This window comes from Notamacropus eugenii, chromosome 6 (assembly GCF_028372415.1).
Source record: "Notamacropus eugenii isolate mMacEug1 chromosome 6, mMacEug1.pri_v2, whole genome shotgun sequence".
Lineage (NCBI taxonomy): Eukaryota > Metazoa > Chordata > Mammalia > Diprotodontia > Macropodidae > Notamacropus > Notamacropus eugenii.
Genome location: NC_092877.1, coordinates 305470081 through 305488255, shown reverse-complemented (window position 1 = coordinate 305488255; position 18175 = coordinate 305470081). Strand labels below are relative to the sequence as shown.

The 18175-nt window shown below is 40.3% G+C and overlaps 1 protein-coding gene across 4 annotated transcripts in view; it reads left to right on the top strand.

Annotated features, from left to right (window-relative positions):
- Nucleotides 1-18175, top strand: part of IDH1 (isocitrate dehydrogenase (NADP(+)) 1) — a 28180-nt gene that overhangs the window by 179 nt on the left and 9826 nt on the right. Inside the window, exons 2-7 of one of the 4 annotated variants that reach the window (XM_072617423.1) lie at nucleotides 807-954; nucleotides 3731-3868; nucleotides 7411-7702; nucleotides 10484-10589; nucleotides 14688-14865; nucleotides 17297-17448. In XM_072617423.1, the coding sequence (XP_072473524.1) occupies nucleotides 3747-3868; nucleotides 7411-7702; nucleotides 10484-10589; nucleotides 14688-14865; nucleotides 17297-17448 (850 nt within the window). In that variant the 5' untranslated portion in view covers nucleotides 807-954; nucleotides 3731-3746. Of the gene's footprint in view, nucleotides 1-806; nucleotides 1005-3730; nucleotides 3869-7410; nucleotides 7703-10483; nucleotides 10590-14687; nucleotides 14866-17296; nucleotides 17449-18175 lie in introns of those variants that run through there. The other 3 variants (XM_072617424.1, XM_072617425.1, XM_072617422.1) reach the window with 3 other exon arrangements.

Below are 18175 nucleotides of genomic sequence, written 5' to 3'. Positions count from 1 at the left end.
CCCTGCCTTGGGGGTGTCGCTTTGCCCTGGGCGGAGCTGGGAAGCCGATCCCCTGGCAGCCCGCCCCTCCCCCTCCAGGCCTCAGCTGTGTAAAGGTCTAAGTGCCTTGGAGCGGTTGGGGCGGGGGTTGGGGGGAGGCCGCGCCCCCCGCGCCCCCAGCAATGGGGAACTGGTAGTCAGGAGGGCAGTGAACGTTCCCCCAGCGCCCGCGGCGTGCGGGGCACCGTGTGTCCAGCGCCCGCGGCACCGTGTCCAGCGCCCGCGGCGTGCGGGGCACTGTGTGTCCAGCGCCCGCGGTGTGCGGGGCACGGTGCTGATGGCAGGGTATACAGAGACGGGGGGCTCATGCACCCTGGGGACGCTTTCGGGGCTCCCTAGACCGCACTCCCGAGGGGCGAGAACGCTCCCTCCTTGCGGGGAGGCGCGGGGACACGCCCGTGGCCACCTGAGTGCCCAAGGAGACCTGCGTGTTCCCTTGACCCATAACCGAAAAGTGCTTCGGCCGCCAGAGGTGCCCCCTTTGTGCCCCAGATGCCCAAGCTGGCCGCTCCCCTTAGGATCTTAGCCTGATCCTGCCGAGGTCTTTCCAGCCGGGCTGGATCCTTTCGTTACCGTTCTATTGGGTGGGTTTTTTGTGCTGCTTTCCTTTTCCCTCAGTAGGGAGCGGTTTGTCTTTTGTTTTAAATCTTGGGGTGGGAAGGAATCCTTTGGGATGAACCTGTGAGAACTGTGGTGCTGGATTAGTGGTGGTGGGTTGATAGCCTTTAAGGTTTTGCACATGGCTTCATCCCTTTTCGTCCTCTCAGCTCTAAGGATTAGCGTTCTTCCCATCTTGCAGAAGAGGAAACTGAGTCCTTGTACCGTGGTCACATCTAATACGCGACAGAGGGAGGTGTGAAGTCAGCTGTCTCCACCTGACTGCTGCCACACCAAGCTGGTGATGCCATGGTAGAGGTGATGTGAATGCAGCCCTTTTCCTTGCCTTAGTGGAGAACCTTCTTGAGGTGCTGGGACCAAAAAAAAAAAAAAAAAATCTGCCCTGTGGCTAATCCTCAAAGGGAGAACTCTTTAAATAATAGTGTAATTTGCTTATGAAATGAATTGTTGAAGGGCAGGGCTGTGGTGAGATATAGTAAAGGAGCACCTGCACAATTAGTTTTTTTTGGTGTGTTTCTTCCTAGTGTTTTCCCTGAGAGAGGCAGTGAATGAATACTGTCCGTAGAAAAGTAGCCTCAAAGCCATCTTATGACCCTTCTAGGCTGACTCTGGGCAGGTCCCTCCGGTCACCTATCTGTCTGCTCTGGGCAGTAAAACTAAGCCTTGCAAGGAAGACACTGGCTGAAGGAATGAATTTCTTCAACCAAGAGTTCTTGTGCCAGTGAGATCACAGATCTAGTTCCTATCCCTATTTTCCTGGCAGTTACTTCATAGAATGGACAGTTTTCCTGAAACGCTGACGGTTGCATAAAAGGAAGGCCTTGCACCAAATTTCCCCTTCTGAACGTAGTGTGAAGGGGAATAGTAATACATAGGTCTCTTCTCTCAAAACTGCTTGATAATTCCACATTGATTTTTCTGAATTCTCCACAAGTGTGCTCTGAGATTGGAATTTGTCCAGTGTAGGCTTTCATGAGCTAAGCCTTTGTAGGACTTGGAAAGTGTCCTTCCTTACTATGTGCTGAGGAGGAGGTAAGGAAACTAGGAGGAAAGGCCCTGCAAGAACTGCTCTGATGAGATTCCTTATTTCTGTGATCAGATGTAAATTATTTCAAAGATAGGAAGTCGTTCTAGGATATTTAAATTAAAAGTTGCTAGTAATAATTTGCAAAAACTGGAGACATTTTATCCAAATGTTGAATGAGATTGCCGTGGTTGTTACAGGAAAAATATTATTTATTTGAGGAGCACTTGAATTTTGAATGAATGTTGGAACCACATTCCTGGTACTGTAATCTAAAAGAAACATAGTATGTAATGGTTTGCATCAGAACTTTATATTCTCTTCATAGTTAAAATAAAGACAGTAAAGGTTTGAGAGAAAAGTCATGTAAAATCTACAGATAGAATCTAAAGTAATTGCCAGAAGTAATTCCCAGTGGGAAGTTCTTCTGTGTCCCTGCAAGTGGATGGGGCACCTTTTATGTAATTTACAGTCAAAGAGAGATGTCTTGGCTAAGCATCCAGAAGTTTGTTAAAGCCCACTGTCTCACAGTCAATACGCTTCAGAGACATAATTTCATAAGTTCTTCTTAAGGGAGGCTGGCTCTCTGCCCTTTTTAGTGAGCTAAGTAAAAGAAAACTAAAAGATTATTGGAGAGACATAGAGAACTTTACTGGCTTTACTGAGAAGGAAACAATGAACTTAAAAATATACTATATAGCTAGAAACTCTATCTTATTATTAACTGTGCTTATTTAAGAAAAATTGCCTAGTCATTACTGTTGTGCAATAGGTAATCAGTCAAAGACCATAGCCCTTTAAATGTGATAAGGAAGAGTATTCTTATTTTTTTAATTTTCAAGTCAGGACAAACATAAAAGCATTTTTTTAAAATGCTGCTAGTTATTATATTATTAAAACCAATTTTTAAAAGCAGAAGATTCAGAGTTGACAGTTGTCCATTAGGACCAATTCATAGGAAAAAATCAAACCAGCTATGAAGTTTAACACTCCCCCCTTCTCTTCTCCCTCTCTCCTTCCTCCCTCTCCCTCTCTCCAGCCCCTCTACCTCATATTGGAAATGTGGACATTTCTTCTTTGTTTAGTGGTTTGTTTGGTTTTGGGGGTTTTTGGGGGGAGGGGGGGAAGAAGGCCATGGGGTTGAGCAACTTGCTGAGGGTCACACTTCTAGTAAGTTTCTAGATCAGATTTGAACTCAGATCCTCCTGACTCCAGGGGCGGTATTCTATCCACTCTGTTACCTAGCTGCCCCTTCAGGTTTATTTCATTTTATTGTTTAATTCAGTTTTGTCCTGGTTCCTGATCTGGAACTTTTTAAGAATTTTTAGGATTTCTTCCTTGACATCTGAGTACTTCCATTGAGTATATATGAATAAAGGAGTGTATCCTTTGTCTTTGGGGGCTGGGGTTTACTTCTTTTTTAAAAGGTAGCAGTGGGTGGAGCACAGGTTTTGGAGGCAGAGGACCTAGGCCCATTTCTTGGGTCTGTCACCTGAATTTAGGCAAGTCAGAATTTATCTTTGGATTATAGTTGGCTTCTTCTTATGGGAAATAATGAAATAGATGACCTCTAAAGGCGCTTCTCTAAACCTGTGATACTACAAACCATGAAAATCCAAGTTTAAAGACTCTTTAGGCCCAGATGTTTTAAGAAACAGTTATCTGTCATTTCAACTTGATTTTGTCTTATGCTTCAAACCTATGACTTCGTCTGTGTGGGGAACCTTAAGAGGCAATGTACATTACATATATACATACATATGTATGTATACATATGTTCACATACATATATTCATATATGTATTCGTATATAATATGTAATCTACTAACTTAAAGGCAATATTCAAACCCAGATCTTTAATCAAGCCTGGTACTCAATTCATTGAACCATACTGTGCCAACGCAATGCTACATTTGCAATAATATTTCTATTTTTTAAAAGATCATTTTGAGTTGGTCTCTAAGTAAAAATTATAATATGTTCTTGTCATTTTTACATTTTGTGATGAAATTTATCCTTAGAAATTGCTTATTCTTTTGCTTTTAAAGATATATTGAAAGCAACATGTCCAAAAAAATCAATGGAGGTTCTGTGGTGGAAATGCAAGGAGATGAGATGACTCGAGTCATTTGGGAGCTGATTAAGGAAAAGCTCATTTTACCATATGTGAATTTGGATCTACACAGGTAATTAATTAGCTTTTCTGGTGGGTGGCTGACTCAGACAATGAACAGCTAAATGTTTCCAATGTTAGGACAGAGTTTCTGTTCTAGCATTGCTGTCTAAAATTCTGATGGAAAATTACTGGGTTTTTTCCTGGTGGGGTAAATGCAGACAGATCTCAAGCTTTATTGGAAGCGTCACCTTGATATAAGAATGGAAAACTCCTCTAGAGTTCCTATTTGTGTGATAAAAATGGGGATAATAGGTCACTAACTGAAAGGAAAAATTCATTCTTTCTAGGATTCTGTTAATGTGACATGTTTTCACACATAAGTAGCTCTAGCTAGAATGATTTATCTTTTTAAAGAAACAATGGCTTATGTTTTGAAATGTTTGCTTCCTTTACTCCCATAGAGAACGACTTGGCAAACGAAATAGTGAAGTCAAATGTATTTTTGTAAGATATTTTGTCACTACTAGTTTCATTTTTGGTCACTCTACTGTTAGATTCCCAGTAGAATTTATTTTAACCTTCCCTCTTTTATACCATCTTGTAACTGAGAGTGACCATGAGCCATAAAATCTAACCTCTAACCTCCAGACAGCTCCTGAAGAAATGAGATAAAATCTTATACTTTCCCACCCCCTAGCCTCTTGTTTCTGCCTGGAATGCCTTACCCTTCCTCCTCCCCACGGCTCACATCCCCACACCCACTTTGCATCCCTAAACATTCTTTAAAAGATCATCTTGTCAATTCTGCCCTTTCTCCTTTCTTCCTTCCCTACCCTCTCTCCCCGCTCCCCATATAATGTTCTCTTTGGATTTCACAAAGCATTTGTACTTGTACCATGAAGGCAAATGCCATGGTTTATCCAAACTTTGTATCTCCTCAGCACAGTATAGGGCAGACATTTAGAAAATATTTGTTGAGCAACAGATATCTTTTTTCCTCCTGAGAGCATAGCAAACACTACCACAATTGAATAATATTATTTCAGTCCAGTGATTATTAGATATATAATTTGCTTTTAGTCTAGTGACTAGTCAGAAAGGCTCTTGGGGACCCATTTAATTTTTCTGTATGTGTATTATTCATTCTGCAAGTAGACGCTGTTATAATGTCTGCTCTTTTACAAGATACTGACAGTTTTATGTTATAACCATGAAAATGAGCAAATTTCCATATATTCAGGCTAATTATATAGGGTATCAGGCTGTTAAAAAAATACCCTTCTACTGGCTTTAAAAGGTATTTAATAAATTCTCTTTCATGTAAAATTTCTGAGGGAATTCCTTAATATATTTGCTACACAGAAATGTTTTTCCTTTGCCTATTGACTTTCTTTTTTGAAATTATTATTTTTTTTAATTATCTTAGGCAGCTTGGTGGCTGAGTGGATAGAGGATTAGGTCTGGAGTCAGAAGACCTGGTCCGTAATCTGGCCTTGGACACTTACTCATTGGGTGACCCTGGCAAATCATTTAATCTTTGTTTGCTTTAATCCACTGGAGTAGGAAATGGCAAACTGCTCCAGTATCTTTGCCTGGAAAACCCCATGGATATCATTGGCATATCACAAAAGTTGAACTTAACTGAATATCAATCCCATTTTATATGGGCTGAAAGTGTATTAGGAAATCACTCAAGGGCCCAATCTCACCCTGATTGACAGGACCTTTGACCTGTTTCCTACCTGGCCAGTTTGCCCTTCCTTCAGTATCCTGGTAGCCTGGTTTTTAGGGCTCACCATATTGGTACTAGATTTAGTGTGGATACTAGTTTGGTTTTAGTTCTGTTTCATCTCAGAACTCCTTACCTCAAGCAGTTTACTGGCCTCAGCCTTCCCATAGCATGCATTATAGTTGTGCTTCACCATGCCTGACTCCATAACTCCTCCGGAGAAGATCAGGCCAACATGCTGAAGGGCATTCTTTTACTAACCGTGGGGTAATGGAGCAGCACTTGGGCTATGTCTCCCATGTGATCATTCTCACTACATAACCAAGGAATACCTCCTTTTCTGGTCCTGCAAGTTCTTTGTAGCATGTTTTATGCCAAATTGTTCACCTCAGCAGTGACATGGAGAATAGTCTGAGGTAACAAGTAATAATGAGAAGGGTGGGGAAAGGTAAGACAATGTGTATGGACTTGGAATTTTTGCAGACCCAAAGATTTTTGTTATCAAAATATCTTTTTTTGTTTAGTTTAATAAGCTCACTGCCTCGTGGTGATTTGTCACATATTTTATTCAATTGACTTCTGATTTCTTACTTAAATTCCACATAAGAGAATAAACTAAATTCTGCTGTCTGGTTGGACCGTTGGAGCCTCAGGTGAGAGCCATATTCTAGGGACAATAAAAACTTAAGATACAGAATTTTAAACTAAATTATTTTAGTTCATAACTAAGTGAAATAGAATATATTTCATCAGTTCATGAGATAAAAATGTAAATAGGCTGCTTTTAGCTCAAGAAGATAAGAGAATGTGTTGTCACTCTTGCCCAAGGTTAATTGAATTATAAATTTAGAACTTGGAGAGACCTTGAAAAGTCTTGAAAATATTTTCTTTTAAGAAGTGGCTCAAGAGTGTCTCTGTGCACATTGTGAAAGCTGGAATGGTGTGCTGGAGCCCAAAGAAATAATTTCAAAACAGTTTCCTTAAAGAGAAAAGTAAATGGCTGTCTGTTCTCATTATTGATTTCCTTCACTTTAGACAGCTCCCCTTTAGCTTTGTCCTCCTTTAAGTATTGCCTGGGCTAGCCATCTTTTGCTGCTTTCAGCAGAAAATCCACTCAATATCTTTTAAATGATGAATGAACCCCAGACTCTGTGGGTGGGTATAGTATAGACTATGCCGCCCCAGATATGTGCAGAACCCCTGGCAGTTACAAATCCAGTAGTAAAGCCTTGTTAACATGTTTTCTCAGCCTCATAGCAGTCTCCAGAACAAAAAGAAATTACTCAAGAACTGGGGAAAGGGTCATGGACTTTAGCTGACTGGCATATATCTACATTTATGTAATAACTGCCTTGTGGAAAATTCTTACTACTTTAAAGATAAAGTGCCAACATGGCTTACCTTTTTCCCCACTATTTTTTAAAATTAAAATACCATTAAAAGTATTTAATAATTATAATTATGGTTCAGTTTTGTTTTGGAATTTTTTGGTATCCAAATATAGAGAGGGTAAAAACAAAATCTTTGTTTTTAAATTCTATTAATTGCTTCCCATTACAAAGCCTACTCAACATTCAGTGCTTCTTGGTTGGTCACTTTTAGGTTATACTGACTATACTTAATTGGTCCTAAATCCCAAGTGATAGAGCACAATACATATCTCTTTCACTCTACTAAGTAGAAACTGCATCCTAGTATGTGAGGTCCTTAAGGGCAGCCACTATTTATTTTTATTTTTTCTTTTGTCCAGCTCCTAAATAGTGCCTTGTACTGTGTCAGTGCTTGTAATAAATGCTTATCGAATTGAATTACCATCAATAATTCAAGAGTTCATCTGAAATTTCTGTTCTGCATTTCCTCCCTGTACCCACTTCTGACCCAAGCTATGACTTAGGGATAGAGAACCGTGATGCAACAGATGACCAGGTCACCGTTGATGCTGCAGAAGCTATTAAGAAATATAACGTGGGCATCAAGTGTGCTACCATAACCCCTGATGAGAAGAGAGTCGAGGAGTTCAAATTGAAGAAAATGTGGAAATCACCCAATGGAACTATCCGAAATATCCTGGGTGGTACCGTCTTCAGGGAAGCGATCATCTGCAAAAACATCCCCCGGCTTGTGAATGGCTGGGTCAAACCCATCATTATAGGCCGTCATGCTTACGGGGATCAAGTAAGTGACTTTGGTATAATCTCATTTTTGCCTAGTCTCCTTGTCTTTAGAAGCACAGAAAAGATTCTAAGCATAGCATGCATGCTTCTCTCTCTCTCTCTCTCTCTCTCTCTCTCTCTGGAGGCAGTCAGGGTTAAGTGACATGCCCTAGTGTTTGAGGCCAGATTTGAATTCAGGTTCTCTTCTCTCTAGGACTAGTGCTGTGTCTACTGCACCACCTAGATGCCTCTTGTCTTTCTCTTTTTCAGTTTTTCCTTATACCTACCTCAATTTCCTAAACAATAAGAGAAGAGAGAATTGGGGTCTTGGAGATAGATACACACTCATAATTTTAACCTTGCAGCCTGATTTTTCCCAAAATATGCTTTCCTTACCTTTCTTTTTTTTTTTATCAAGGTAATATTTAAAACATTTCCCTCTTGGCTAAATTACCCAAAGATTTTAAAAGCTCTCTCTTTAAGGTATCACCTCTTCCTTAGAAACAATTTCATTGTTGTCCTTTCTGCAAGAATGGGCCCATTGCCAAATTAAACAGAGTGCATACTAAGCAAAATCCAAGTCCTGTGATGAAACTGGAGTTTTAGACTTTGATATAAGGTAGGTTGTTGGCTTAATTAGGTTTAAAGACCAGCCAATAAAATATTTCTTAGTTAACAATTGGCTAGGTGGAAATCTGTGCTGAAGGGGCATGCTTCAGTCCCTGCATGAGATGGATTAACATCCCTCTTTTCCATGACCACAGTTTTCCTCTTTAACCCTGGCTAGACACAGTACAGCTATAGGCTGTAGCTCACAAGAGCCAATTGCAAGAAAGATATGGATGGATCAGTGCAGAGTATCCCTTCACAGGGGAAAACAAATTAGGCCATATCTTCATACAGGAAGAAGGACGTTCTTACATTAAAATTCTGTGGCAGATCATTTTACTTTCCTGTTCAGTCTGACTCATCATGACCCCTTTAGGGTTTTCTTGGCAAAGGTACGAGAATGGTTTACCATTTCTTTCTCCAGCTTATTTTACAGATGAGGAAATTGAGGCAAACAGGGTTAAGTGACTTGCCCAGAATCACAAAGCTATTAAGTGTCTAAGGCTGGATTTGAACTCAGAAAGATGAGTCTTCCTGACTTCTGGTCTAGTACTGTATCCATGGGCACCATCAGAGGAATTGCAGATTAAATCAAGATTCACTTAAACTTAAAACATGTACAGATGTGAGCCAAGATCCTCTACCTTGGTTTTTCCACTGGAGAAATGTGGGAAATAACAAATGCTTGTAAAATGCATTAAACCTCAGGATAGCCCTGTATAGGATGGTGTTCATTATTTGTCATTAGCAGGGTGGCAGTCCTGCAACACTTGATTCCTCCTTGTTATCTCTGGAATTACCAGGAAATAGACCCCATGGAAGATTGTTTCTCCTCTAAATAAACAGACATGTCTAGTTCCTTTTGAAACCTGACATCTGTCGCTCCATGACTATCTCGCTAGCTGCCCAGAACCACTAAGGAGGACTGCTTGGGGCACTTTCCCTTGAAATAGCAGCTCAAATTTGTCTAGTACTCTCCTGTTTAGAAAGCGATTTTCTTTATAACTGCCTTGGGAAACACATTGTATAAATAGAAATAGTATCCCCATTTTACAAGTGAAGAAACTGATGCTGAAGGAGGTTACTTGCCTGTAGTTACACAGAGGTTAAATGACCAAGCCAGGACTCAAATATCGGCCTCTCCGTTGTGTCCCACAGGCCCTTTATTGTCCTTGGGAAACCTGTCATAGGACCCTAGAAGTAGCAGCAGATTATTCTACCACTGTGGGCTCAAGCCACGGACACCTCATGTTGGTATTGCACTGTCCTCAGACACCAGCTTTTACCAAGAAACCTTGCCCATGCTAAGAGGCAAGTTCATATGATGGAAATAGAAATAGATTTGGCCAGCTATTTGACTTAGTGGATAGAATTCAGGACTCAAAACTAGGAGAAACTGAGTTCACCTCCTGCCTCAGATTCTTACTAGATGTATGATCCTGGACGAATCACTTAACCTCTCAGTGCCTCAGTTTCCTCATCTCTGAATGAGGATAATAATAGCATCTGCCTCCCAGGGTGGTTTAAAGTACCTTGCCAACCTCAAGGCACAATGTAAATGCCAGTTATCATTATTACTGTTATTTAGAGTCAGAGGGTCCAAGTCCAGGTCTGTTTCTACCACTGATTAACCATACAACTAAACAAATCACATAAGCTTTCCGAGTCTTGGTTTCCCCCTGCGTAAAAAGTGAAGATAGTCCTGTTTGCCTCTTGGTATTGCCAGGACATTTATACAGTACTTCATCTTTTACAGTGGAAATGATTGCCTCCCTTCTCTAAATGCCTGTGAGTGCTTATTTTCAATACCATTCATTTGGCATTCATATCCTACCTTGTATTTTTAGTCATTCTTTCATGGGAACATATCTTCTTCTTTAATGGTGTAAGTTTCTTGAGGACAGGTACTCTATCTGATACTTATACCCTTCACTGCACTGGATAGTGCTTTGTACATAATAAGTGCTCAGAAAATGTTTCTTAGTGGTGATGTCATGGTGCCACCAAGTAGCTTTTGAGCATGTCACCTTTCTGGGCCTCAGTTTATCTATTATAAAATGATGACATTTAAGGAACCTGAACATCCTGCCCATGCAATATTCTATCATAATTTCTCAAGAATTCAAATTATAGTATTTTCATTTAGGGCTTGTTGAATTAAATTCTCTCATACCTTGTAATCTCTCTTAAATAGTACAGAGCAACTGATTTTGTAGTCCCTGGACCTGGGAAAGTGGAGATGACCTACACACCACATGATGGGGGCAAAGCAGTGACATACTTGGTCCATAGTTTTGAAGGTAGGTACAACACCTCAATGGGGAATGATGATGCTTTAAAAAAAATGAAGGCTGGTTTTGACTGTGTCATAGGTTATATAAAAATTCATTATGTGACACAACTTATAAACCTTGTAGGGTCAATTATACAAATAAGGATAGAAAATCCAGCAGGGAAAAGATTATTTTGTGTCTGTGACATCCTATACAAAACATCTATATAAAGTAAAGACTTTTGTGTTTTTTATTTTCATGTATTTATTATATACGTACATGTTGTCTCCTGTGGTAGAATATAACCTTCTTGAGGGCAAAGACCATCCCTTGTCTTTGTATCATCAGCACTTATTAAACCCTTAACACATACATGTTGATTGAGGTGTTCATGGCCAGGTAGATGATTTTACATGGCAGGGGTAGGTGTGTGTGTCTGTATGTGTGTTTTGTATCTTAGAGAGGTGAGGATCTGAGACAGTGACAAAAGCTGGATTTTGCTTCAGTTTTACGAACTGTCCAAACAAGTAAGATACACATTAATCCATAGAAGTTCAAAGTACAATCTACATCTGTTAGTCCACAAGTGATGAAGACTGAACAAAATACAAACATCTGTTGGCCAGATTTGTTCATCTAGGACCCTGTTTCTCTTATGAATCAATCAATAAGGATTTGCTAAGTGTCTACTGTGTCCCAGGCACTGTTAGCATTTATTTTCTTTCCTTGCCTCCCCCGTTGAAAAAAAAGGAAAAGAAAAGCAGAATCCTTGTTACAATTAAACCAAAGTTGTTCATCTTTACAATATTGTTATTTATTGTTTGTTCTACTAATTCTGATCACTTCATTCTATATCAGTTCGTACAAGTCTTCCCAGGTTTCTCTGAACCCACCCCTCTTGTTATTTCTTTTTTTCTTTGTGTGTGTCTTTTTGGGGGAGGAGTGGGCAATTTCCGTTAAGTGACTTGCTCTTGGTCACACAGCTAGTAAGTGTCTGAGGCCTTGAATTCAAGTCTTCCTGACTCCAAGGCTTGTGCTCTAGTCTCTGCACCACCTGGCTGCTCCCTCTCATAATTTCTTATGGCACAATAAGATTCCATTACATTCGTGCCATTATTTTGTTCAGCTATTTCCCAGTTGATGAGTACCCCTCAATTTTCAATTCTTTGACACAACAGGAAGAGAATTAGCGTATGTTCTAATGGGGGAGACAAGAAATACTTATTTAAAAATTATAACATAAAGCATAGTCAATAAATACAAAGTACAAGGTATCCCCAAAAACTTATTAAGCTATCAGAGTGTAAGACTGCAACAAGAATTTTGGGTCACCCTGTGTACATTAGTTAAACAAAAGGGAGTTTGGAAGGAAAGGAAGGCATTAGAAGTGTGGAGGGTGATCAGGAAATGCTTCATATAGAAGATGATGCTGGAGTTGAATCTTAAAGGAAGAGAGGGATTCTGAGACACAGGTAAGGAGAGGGTACCCTCCAGCCATGGATCATGGCCAATGAAAAGGTACAGAGGTGGGAGTGTTGTGGGGGAAAGGGGGAAAGAAGAGGCCCATTTGGCAAAATGGCAGAATCCAGGAGGAGGAAAGTAGTTTGGGCTCACTGGAAAGGTTGTGTGGGGTAAGAAACTAAACAGAAGCAGTAGGGTGCCACTAGCATCTCAAGGTATCCTAACACTGGATTTACCGTCTGTTCTCCTTAAATCTGTTCTGTCCCCTGTCCATGGTCCTGTTACCAAAAGCTGACATTTATATAGTGTTTTCAGGTTGGCAAAGCCCTGTGCCTGCGTTATCTCATTTGAATTTCACAACAACCTTGTAATAGAGGAATTCCAGCTATTATTATATCCACTTGGTTTATAGAGTCTGTGATCTGCCCCTCTCACCTTTGTAACCCAGCTTTCCTGACTTACTTCATGACTCAGCTCAAATCCTGGCCCTCTGCTGCTGGTCCCTTCCTCCTGAGATCACCTTCCATTGATACTTCATATATTGTCTTATGTGTTTAGTTGTCTCTAGTCTTTTTTTTTTTTTTTTTTGAGGCAATCAGGGTTAAGTGATTTGTCCAAGGTCACACAGCTAGTAAGTCTGGAGCTAGATTTAAACTCAGGTCTTCCTGACTCCAAGGCCAATGTTTTATCCACTAAGTTTTAGCCACTCAGCTTCCACTGTGCCTACTTATTTCCACTTTGTTTCACCTATTCCAATGTATGTTCAGTTCCTGGCTCTTAGTAGGTGCTTAATTACTGCTTGTTGACTGAGTACCTGCCTCACTGGGCAATAACTGAGGAAGGATGTAAACCTGGGTCTTCCCCTCACTCTTAGCCTGGTGTACCATCCATCATACCATTCTTTCTCTACTGTTCATGCTGTCTCCCATGTTCAGAACTTGTTAGGTTCAGTAAATAGAGTTTTGAACTTTGAAGCAGGAAGACCTCAGTTCCAATCTGGCCTCTGCTACATGACTCCTAACTTTTGCCTCAGTATCCTCATTAATAAAATGGAGATAATCCAATTTATCCTATATATCCCTTGTTTGTGCATAGTTATTTGTCTCTCCGCCATTATATTGTGAGATCCTTGAGGACAAGGACTGTCTTTTAACTTTCTTTATATCCCCAGTGCTTACCACAATGCGTGGCATGTTGTTTTTTGATCATTTAGTCCTGTCCAGCTCTTTGTGACCCCATAGACCATACCACACCAATACTATCCATGAGGTTTTCTTGCCAAAGACACTGGAGTGCTATGCCATTTCCTTCCCCAGTGAATGAAGGCAAACATAGGTTAAATGACTTGCCCAGAGTCACACAACTAGTAAGTGTCTGAGGTCAGATTTGAACTCAGGTTTCCTAATTCCAGGCCCAACACTATCCATTGAGCCACCTGTCTGCCTCACCTGGCACATAGTAGGTGCTTAATAAATATTTAATGACTGACTACCTCACAGAATTATTGTGAGGATACAATGAAATAATATTTGTAAAGTGTATTTGGGAGATAAAATGAGATAATATTTGCATACCTTAAATGCTATATAAAGCCTAGTTATTACTATCTTTGAGTTTTCCCTTTGCCTTCATTTCTTATGCAAGATGCTTTGAGTAAGTAGACAACACCACTCTTCCTGTTGCTACTTTCATAGTGCAGTCTCTACCCCCAGGCTGGGCTATTAATCAAGCTTTCAAGAAGTCTTACTGCCTCAGTGCTCTCCCCACTAATCAGTCTTTCAAACTGCTTTAAGAATAATCTCTTCTACACAAAATATTCAGTGCTTCTCTATCACCTAACTTTCAGATTCTTTTACGTGGCATTCAAAACTCTCTCCAATTCAGCAGCATCTTACATTTTCAGACTTTATTTTGTCCTTCTCCTGTCATACAATGTTGTATATTATAGTTACATATTTCATGGTCTTTGAACTAGAAGCTTTATGAAATCAGGGATCATGCATATCTAAATTTGGTACTTCCCCCTTTCTGCCTAGTACATAGCAAGAACTTAGTAAATTGTGAGCCCAAATTTAAAAGTTTAATGAAATAAAATTATATAAAATACTATTTGCATCTTTCACAAAACACAGCCTAGTTATTTCCACTAATTAAAATTTCTGCTAACTGCTGGGTTTCCAAACCCCACAGGAGATGGAGAATTCTAATTCAATTCTAGTAACATTGGTATTTGTCAAAGACTAGGTAAGACTTATTACTTCATCAAAAATATGAAGTCATATTGGTATGCTAATGACAGGCTAAAAATTAAAGGTAGCCTTTGATGTGGTATCTATTTGTATTTCTATGTGACAGCTTTGTCTATCCTAGTGTCACTGGGAGACTATAGCCAAGTCTTCAGTTGTTAAGATTTGTGGTCCTTGAGAATTGAACTGAGAATTATGTTTGATATAAAATTGGCTTTCTTCCTGCTGGATGCTTTATAAGCTTGTGGTATATCCAGAAAGCTTCTGCTCACAACCCTAGCTGAAGAAAACGAGTGGACCGATGACCAGGAACTAGGAAGTTCTTAGGAGTGACGGGGTGCTTTTTACAGAGCTACAGCCAAACCTCAGTTATACTGCTCTCTCTCACCTCGACCTCTCATATTCTTTCTTTCCACAGATTGTGGTGGTGTTGCTATGGGAATGTACAATCTTGACCAGTCAATCAAGGATTTTGCACACAGTTCCTTCCAAATGGCTCTGTCTAAAGGCTGGCCTCTGTACATGAGTACCAAAAACACTATTCTGAAGAAATATGATGGGCGTTTTAAAGATATCTTTCAGGAAATATATGACAAGTAATTAGAGCAATTTCTTTCTGTTTTTATAAGTCAGTGCCTTTTGCAGAGAATATGTCTTTATATTCCGTTGCCTTGAGGGAAAGAAAGTGACATTCTCCACTGTCACTTAAGGATTCGACAGTAACAACCTTTGTCCAGTGTTCATGAAGTAACTCCTTGCTTGCAGTCAGAGTGTTACCAGATTTTGATAAAACCCAATCCTGCCCTTTTTGACCTCCTTCCCGTGAGGAGATAAGAAATAAACACAGATAAAAGCATTAGAGAATTGCAAAACAAAAAGCTTTATAATGTTTCTTTAAGAAGGTAGGGTTTCAATAAGGCTTTTATATGATAATAATACAAAAACACTTATATAGTGCTTTAAGGTTTGCAAAGCACTTTACATAGATTAGCTCACTTGATCCTCACAGTACCCTGTGAAGTAGGTTCTGTTCTTAAGCACATTTCACAGATGTGGAAACTGAGGCTGAGAGGCTAAGTGACTTCTCTAGTGTCTCCCAGCTAGTATCCTAGCAGACTTCTGATTCAGGTCTTCCTGACTCCCAAGTCCAGAACTCTTCTTGGCTTTTGAGTTGAACTTTAAAGATTGGGTAAGATTTTAATAGACTAAGAGTCAGTGAAGAAAGATCATTCCAGGCATAGGAAAATAGAGTACTTAGTCTTTTGGGGGACAGAGTAGACCGCTTTGGATAGAGCTTGGAGTGCTAGAATGAGACAATAGGAAAGAAGAGTGAAAGACTGGAGGTTCTTAAATGCCAAGCAAAGGAGGTTGCTTCAGGTGGTAAAGAACCATTGAAGATTTTTGAGTAGTCGCATAATAACTATATCCATGCATGAAAAAAAAGATTGTTTTGGCAGAAGCATGCAAGAGGGATTAGAATGGGAGGGGCTTCCAGGAAGTTACTGCAGCATTCTAAGGAGGGTAATGAGCACCTGCATGATCATGGCTGTAATAGGAAGAGAGAAGAAAGGTTCAGGGGAAGATATTTTTCAGAGGTAAAAATCAATGGGTTTTAGTAACTGATTGAGTATGAGAACTGAGGGAGAAGGAAGAAGCAAAGTGAAGTCCAAGATTCCAAAGCTGAGATTTGAAGGGATTAGAGTTGCCAGGCACCATGCTTAGCACTGGGGAGTACTTAAAAAAGGTAAAAGACAGATCTGCTCTCAGTTACCTTACAACCTAACAGGACCACTGCACTAGCCTCCTAATAGTCATTCTGTTCTGTAGTTTTATCTTCCACACAGCTGCAGAAGTAGTGTTTCTGAGCAGCTAGGTGGCACAGTGGATAGAGTACCAGCTCTGAGTCAGGAGGACTCAAGTACAAATCTGACCTCAGACACTTGACTCTAGCTGTGTGACCCTGGGCATGTCACTTAACCCAATTACTTTGCAAAAGGAAAAAAAAAAGGGATATTTCTAAAGTTCCGGTTTGACCTTGTCATTACCCTGCTCTGATTCCTCAGAGATAAAGTGCAGATTCCCCTGTTCGGCATTTAAAGCCTCAGAATATGGCTGCAGCCTCCCTTTCGAAGGCTTATTGTATATTGCTCTCCTTTTTATCGCCCCTGGTCAGTAAGTCTGACCTTCTCACTGTTCCTGGTATATAACGTTGCATTTTCTTGCCTTTACACAGGTTGGCTTTCTCCCATGCTGGGTTGTATTCCCTTTACACCTTTGCCTCTTGCAATCCCCAGTTGCCCCCAGTTTTGCAAGGGCTTTCCGGATCCAAATTCCTTGGTGTGTTCTATTTGCTTTTTATCCATATTGTTTCCCTTAATAGAAGGTAAAGCTTTTCCTCAAGCACAAAAACCATCTCACTTTTTGTCGCTGTCTCTGGCACCTCCCATGGTACTTGACACATAACAAGACCTAGTAAATGCTTGTTAAATGAATGAGTGAATATGTTATTTGATCCACTCAAACACCCCATAATATTGGCAAAATGGCTTCTATTATCCCCACTTTACTGAGGAAGAAAAGTGCTTACTACATGGTGAGCTGTAATCGTAGGCCCTCCTTAACTGTCATTAGTGTTTCTATAGGGTACTTAGAGAAATTGTCTGCATGTTTAACATTTTATAATGACTTGACATCTTTTTCCTTTGTCACTGAGAAAAGGTTTTAGTAGGACCTGCCTACGAAGTGATATTTTTCTACTACTTTTGTCCTTTCAATATTGACATGTTGCCAAAATATAGCCTGGGAAAATCCAGATTATTGGATATAATAAAGGAATAGGACCGATTGCAGCATGATCCAACTCAGCAATGCCATTCTTAGTTTTGTAACTGAAATATTGGACAGTAACAATGAAAACATTTGTAACTCTTGGGTCTCCTTCAGTTTTTCCTTAGGGTGAGATACAGACACTCCCCTTCAGATCTGTAACTTGACCTTCCATTTATTGTTGCCCTTCTCATTCTCTAGGCAATACAAATCCCAGTTTGAAGCCAAGAAGATATGGTATGAACACAGACTCATTGATGACATGGTAGCCCAAGCTCTGAAATCAGAGGGAGGCTTTGTCTGGGCCTGTAAAAATTATGATGGTGATGTGCAGTCTGACTCCATTGCACAAGGTAAGGAGCCTGTGAATAGTGTGGGCAGATCTCAGAGGGCATAGAATAAATGACTCTTGTATAATGGGTCCACAAAATAGTCAGAGATCAAGAAAGAAGGAGGCCATTCCTTCATCCTCCTTCCACCTTCCACCAAAGCTAAGGCTTCAAACAGCATCATTACAGGCCAGCGATTGGTTTTAACTAGTGGTGATATTGTTTTGGTTGGCTAGCTTGCGGCTAAGTTAATACCACAACCAGATGGTGATCCAGGTATATGTCTGAAGGCATTTCAGCCAAACTCCGCCATCCCCACTGCTGCCTGATGGATCCCCTGCCACCTCGTGGATAATCTCAATAGGTTCATTAGGACCAAAAAAAATACATTTCAAGTTTAGCTTAAAGATGTAGGATTTAAATGAGAAAGAATATTCCTAATTACAGAAAGACCAGAAATTAAGCACTTCAGCAGTTAAGATACCACAAATTTAATGCCAATAATTGGGACCAAATCAATAAAAACTTGATTCTGCCTATTTTTTAATGGTACTAAGGTGTTTGTTTCAGTTTCAGATGCCCCCAAGCACCTAGAAAGAATCTCTCTCTCTCTCTCTCTCGCTCTCTCTCTTGCTCTCTCTCTCGCTCTCGCTCCTTCCGTCCCTCCCTCCCCCTCTGTCCCTCCCTCTGTCTCTCTCTCGCGTGCTCTCACACACACACACACACACACACACACACACACACACACACA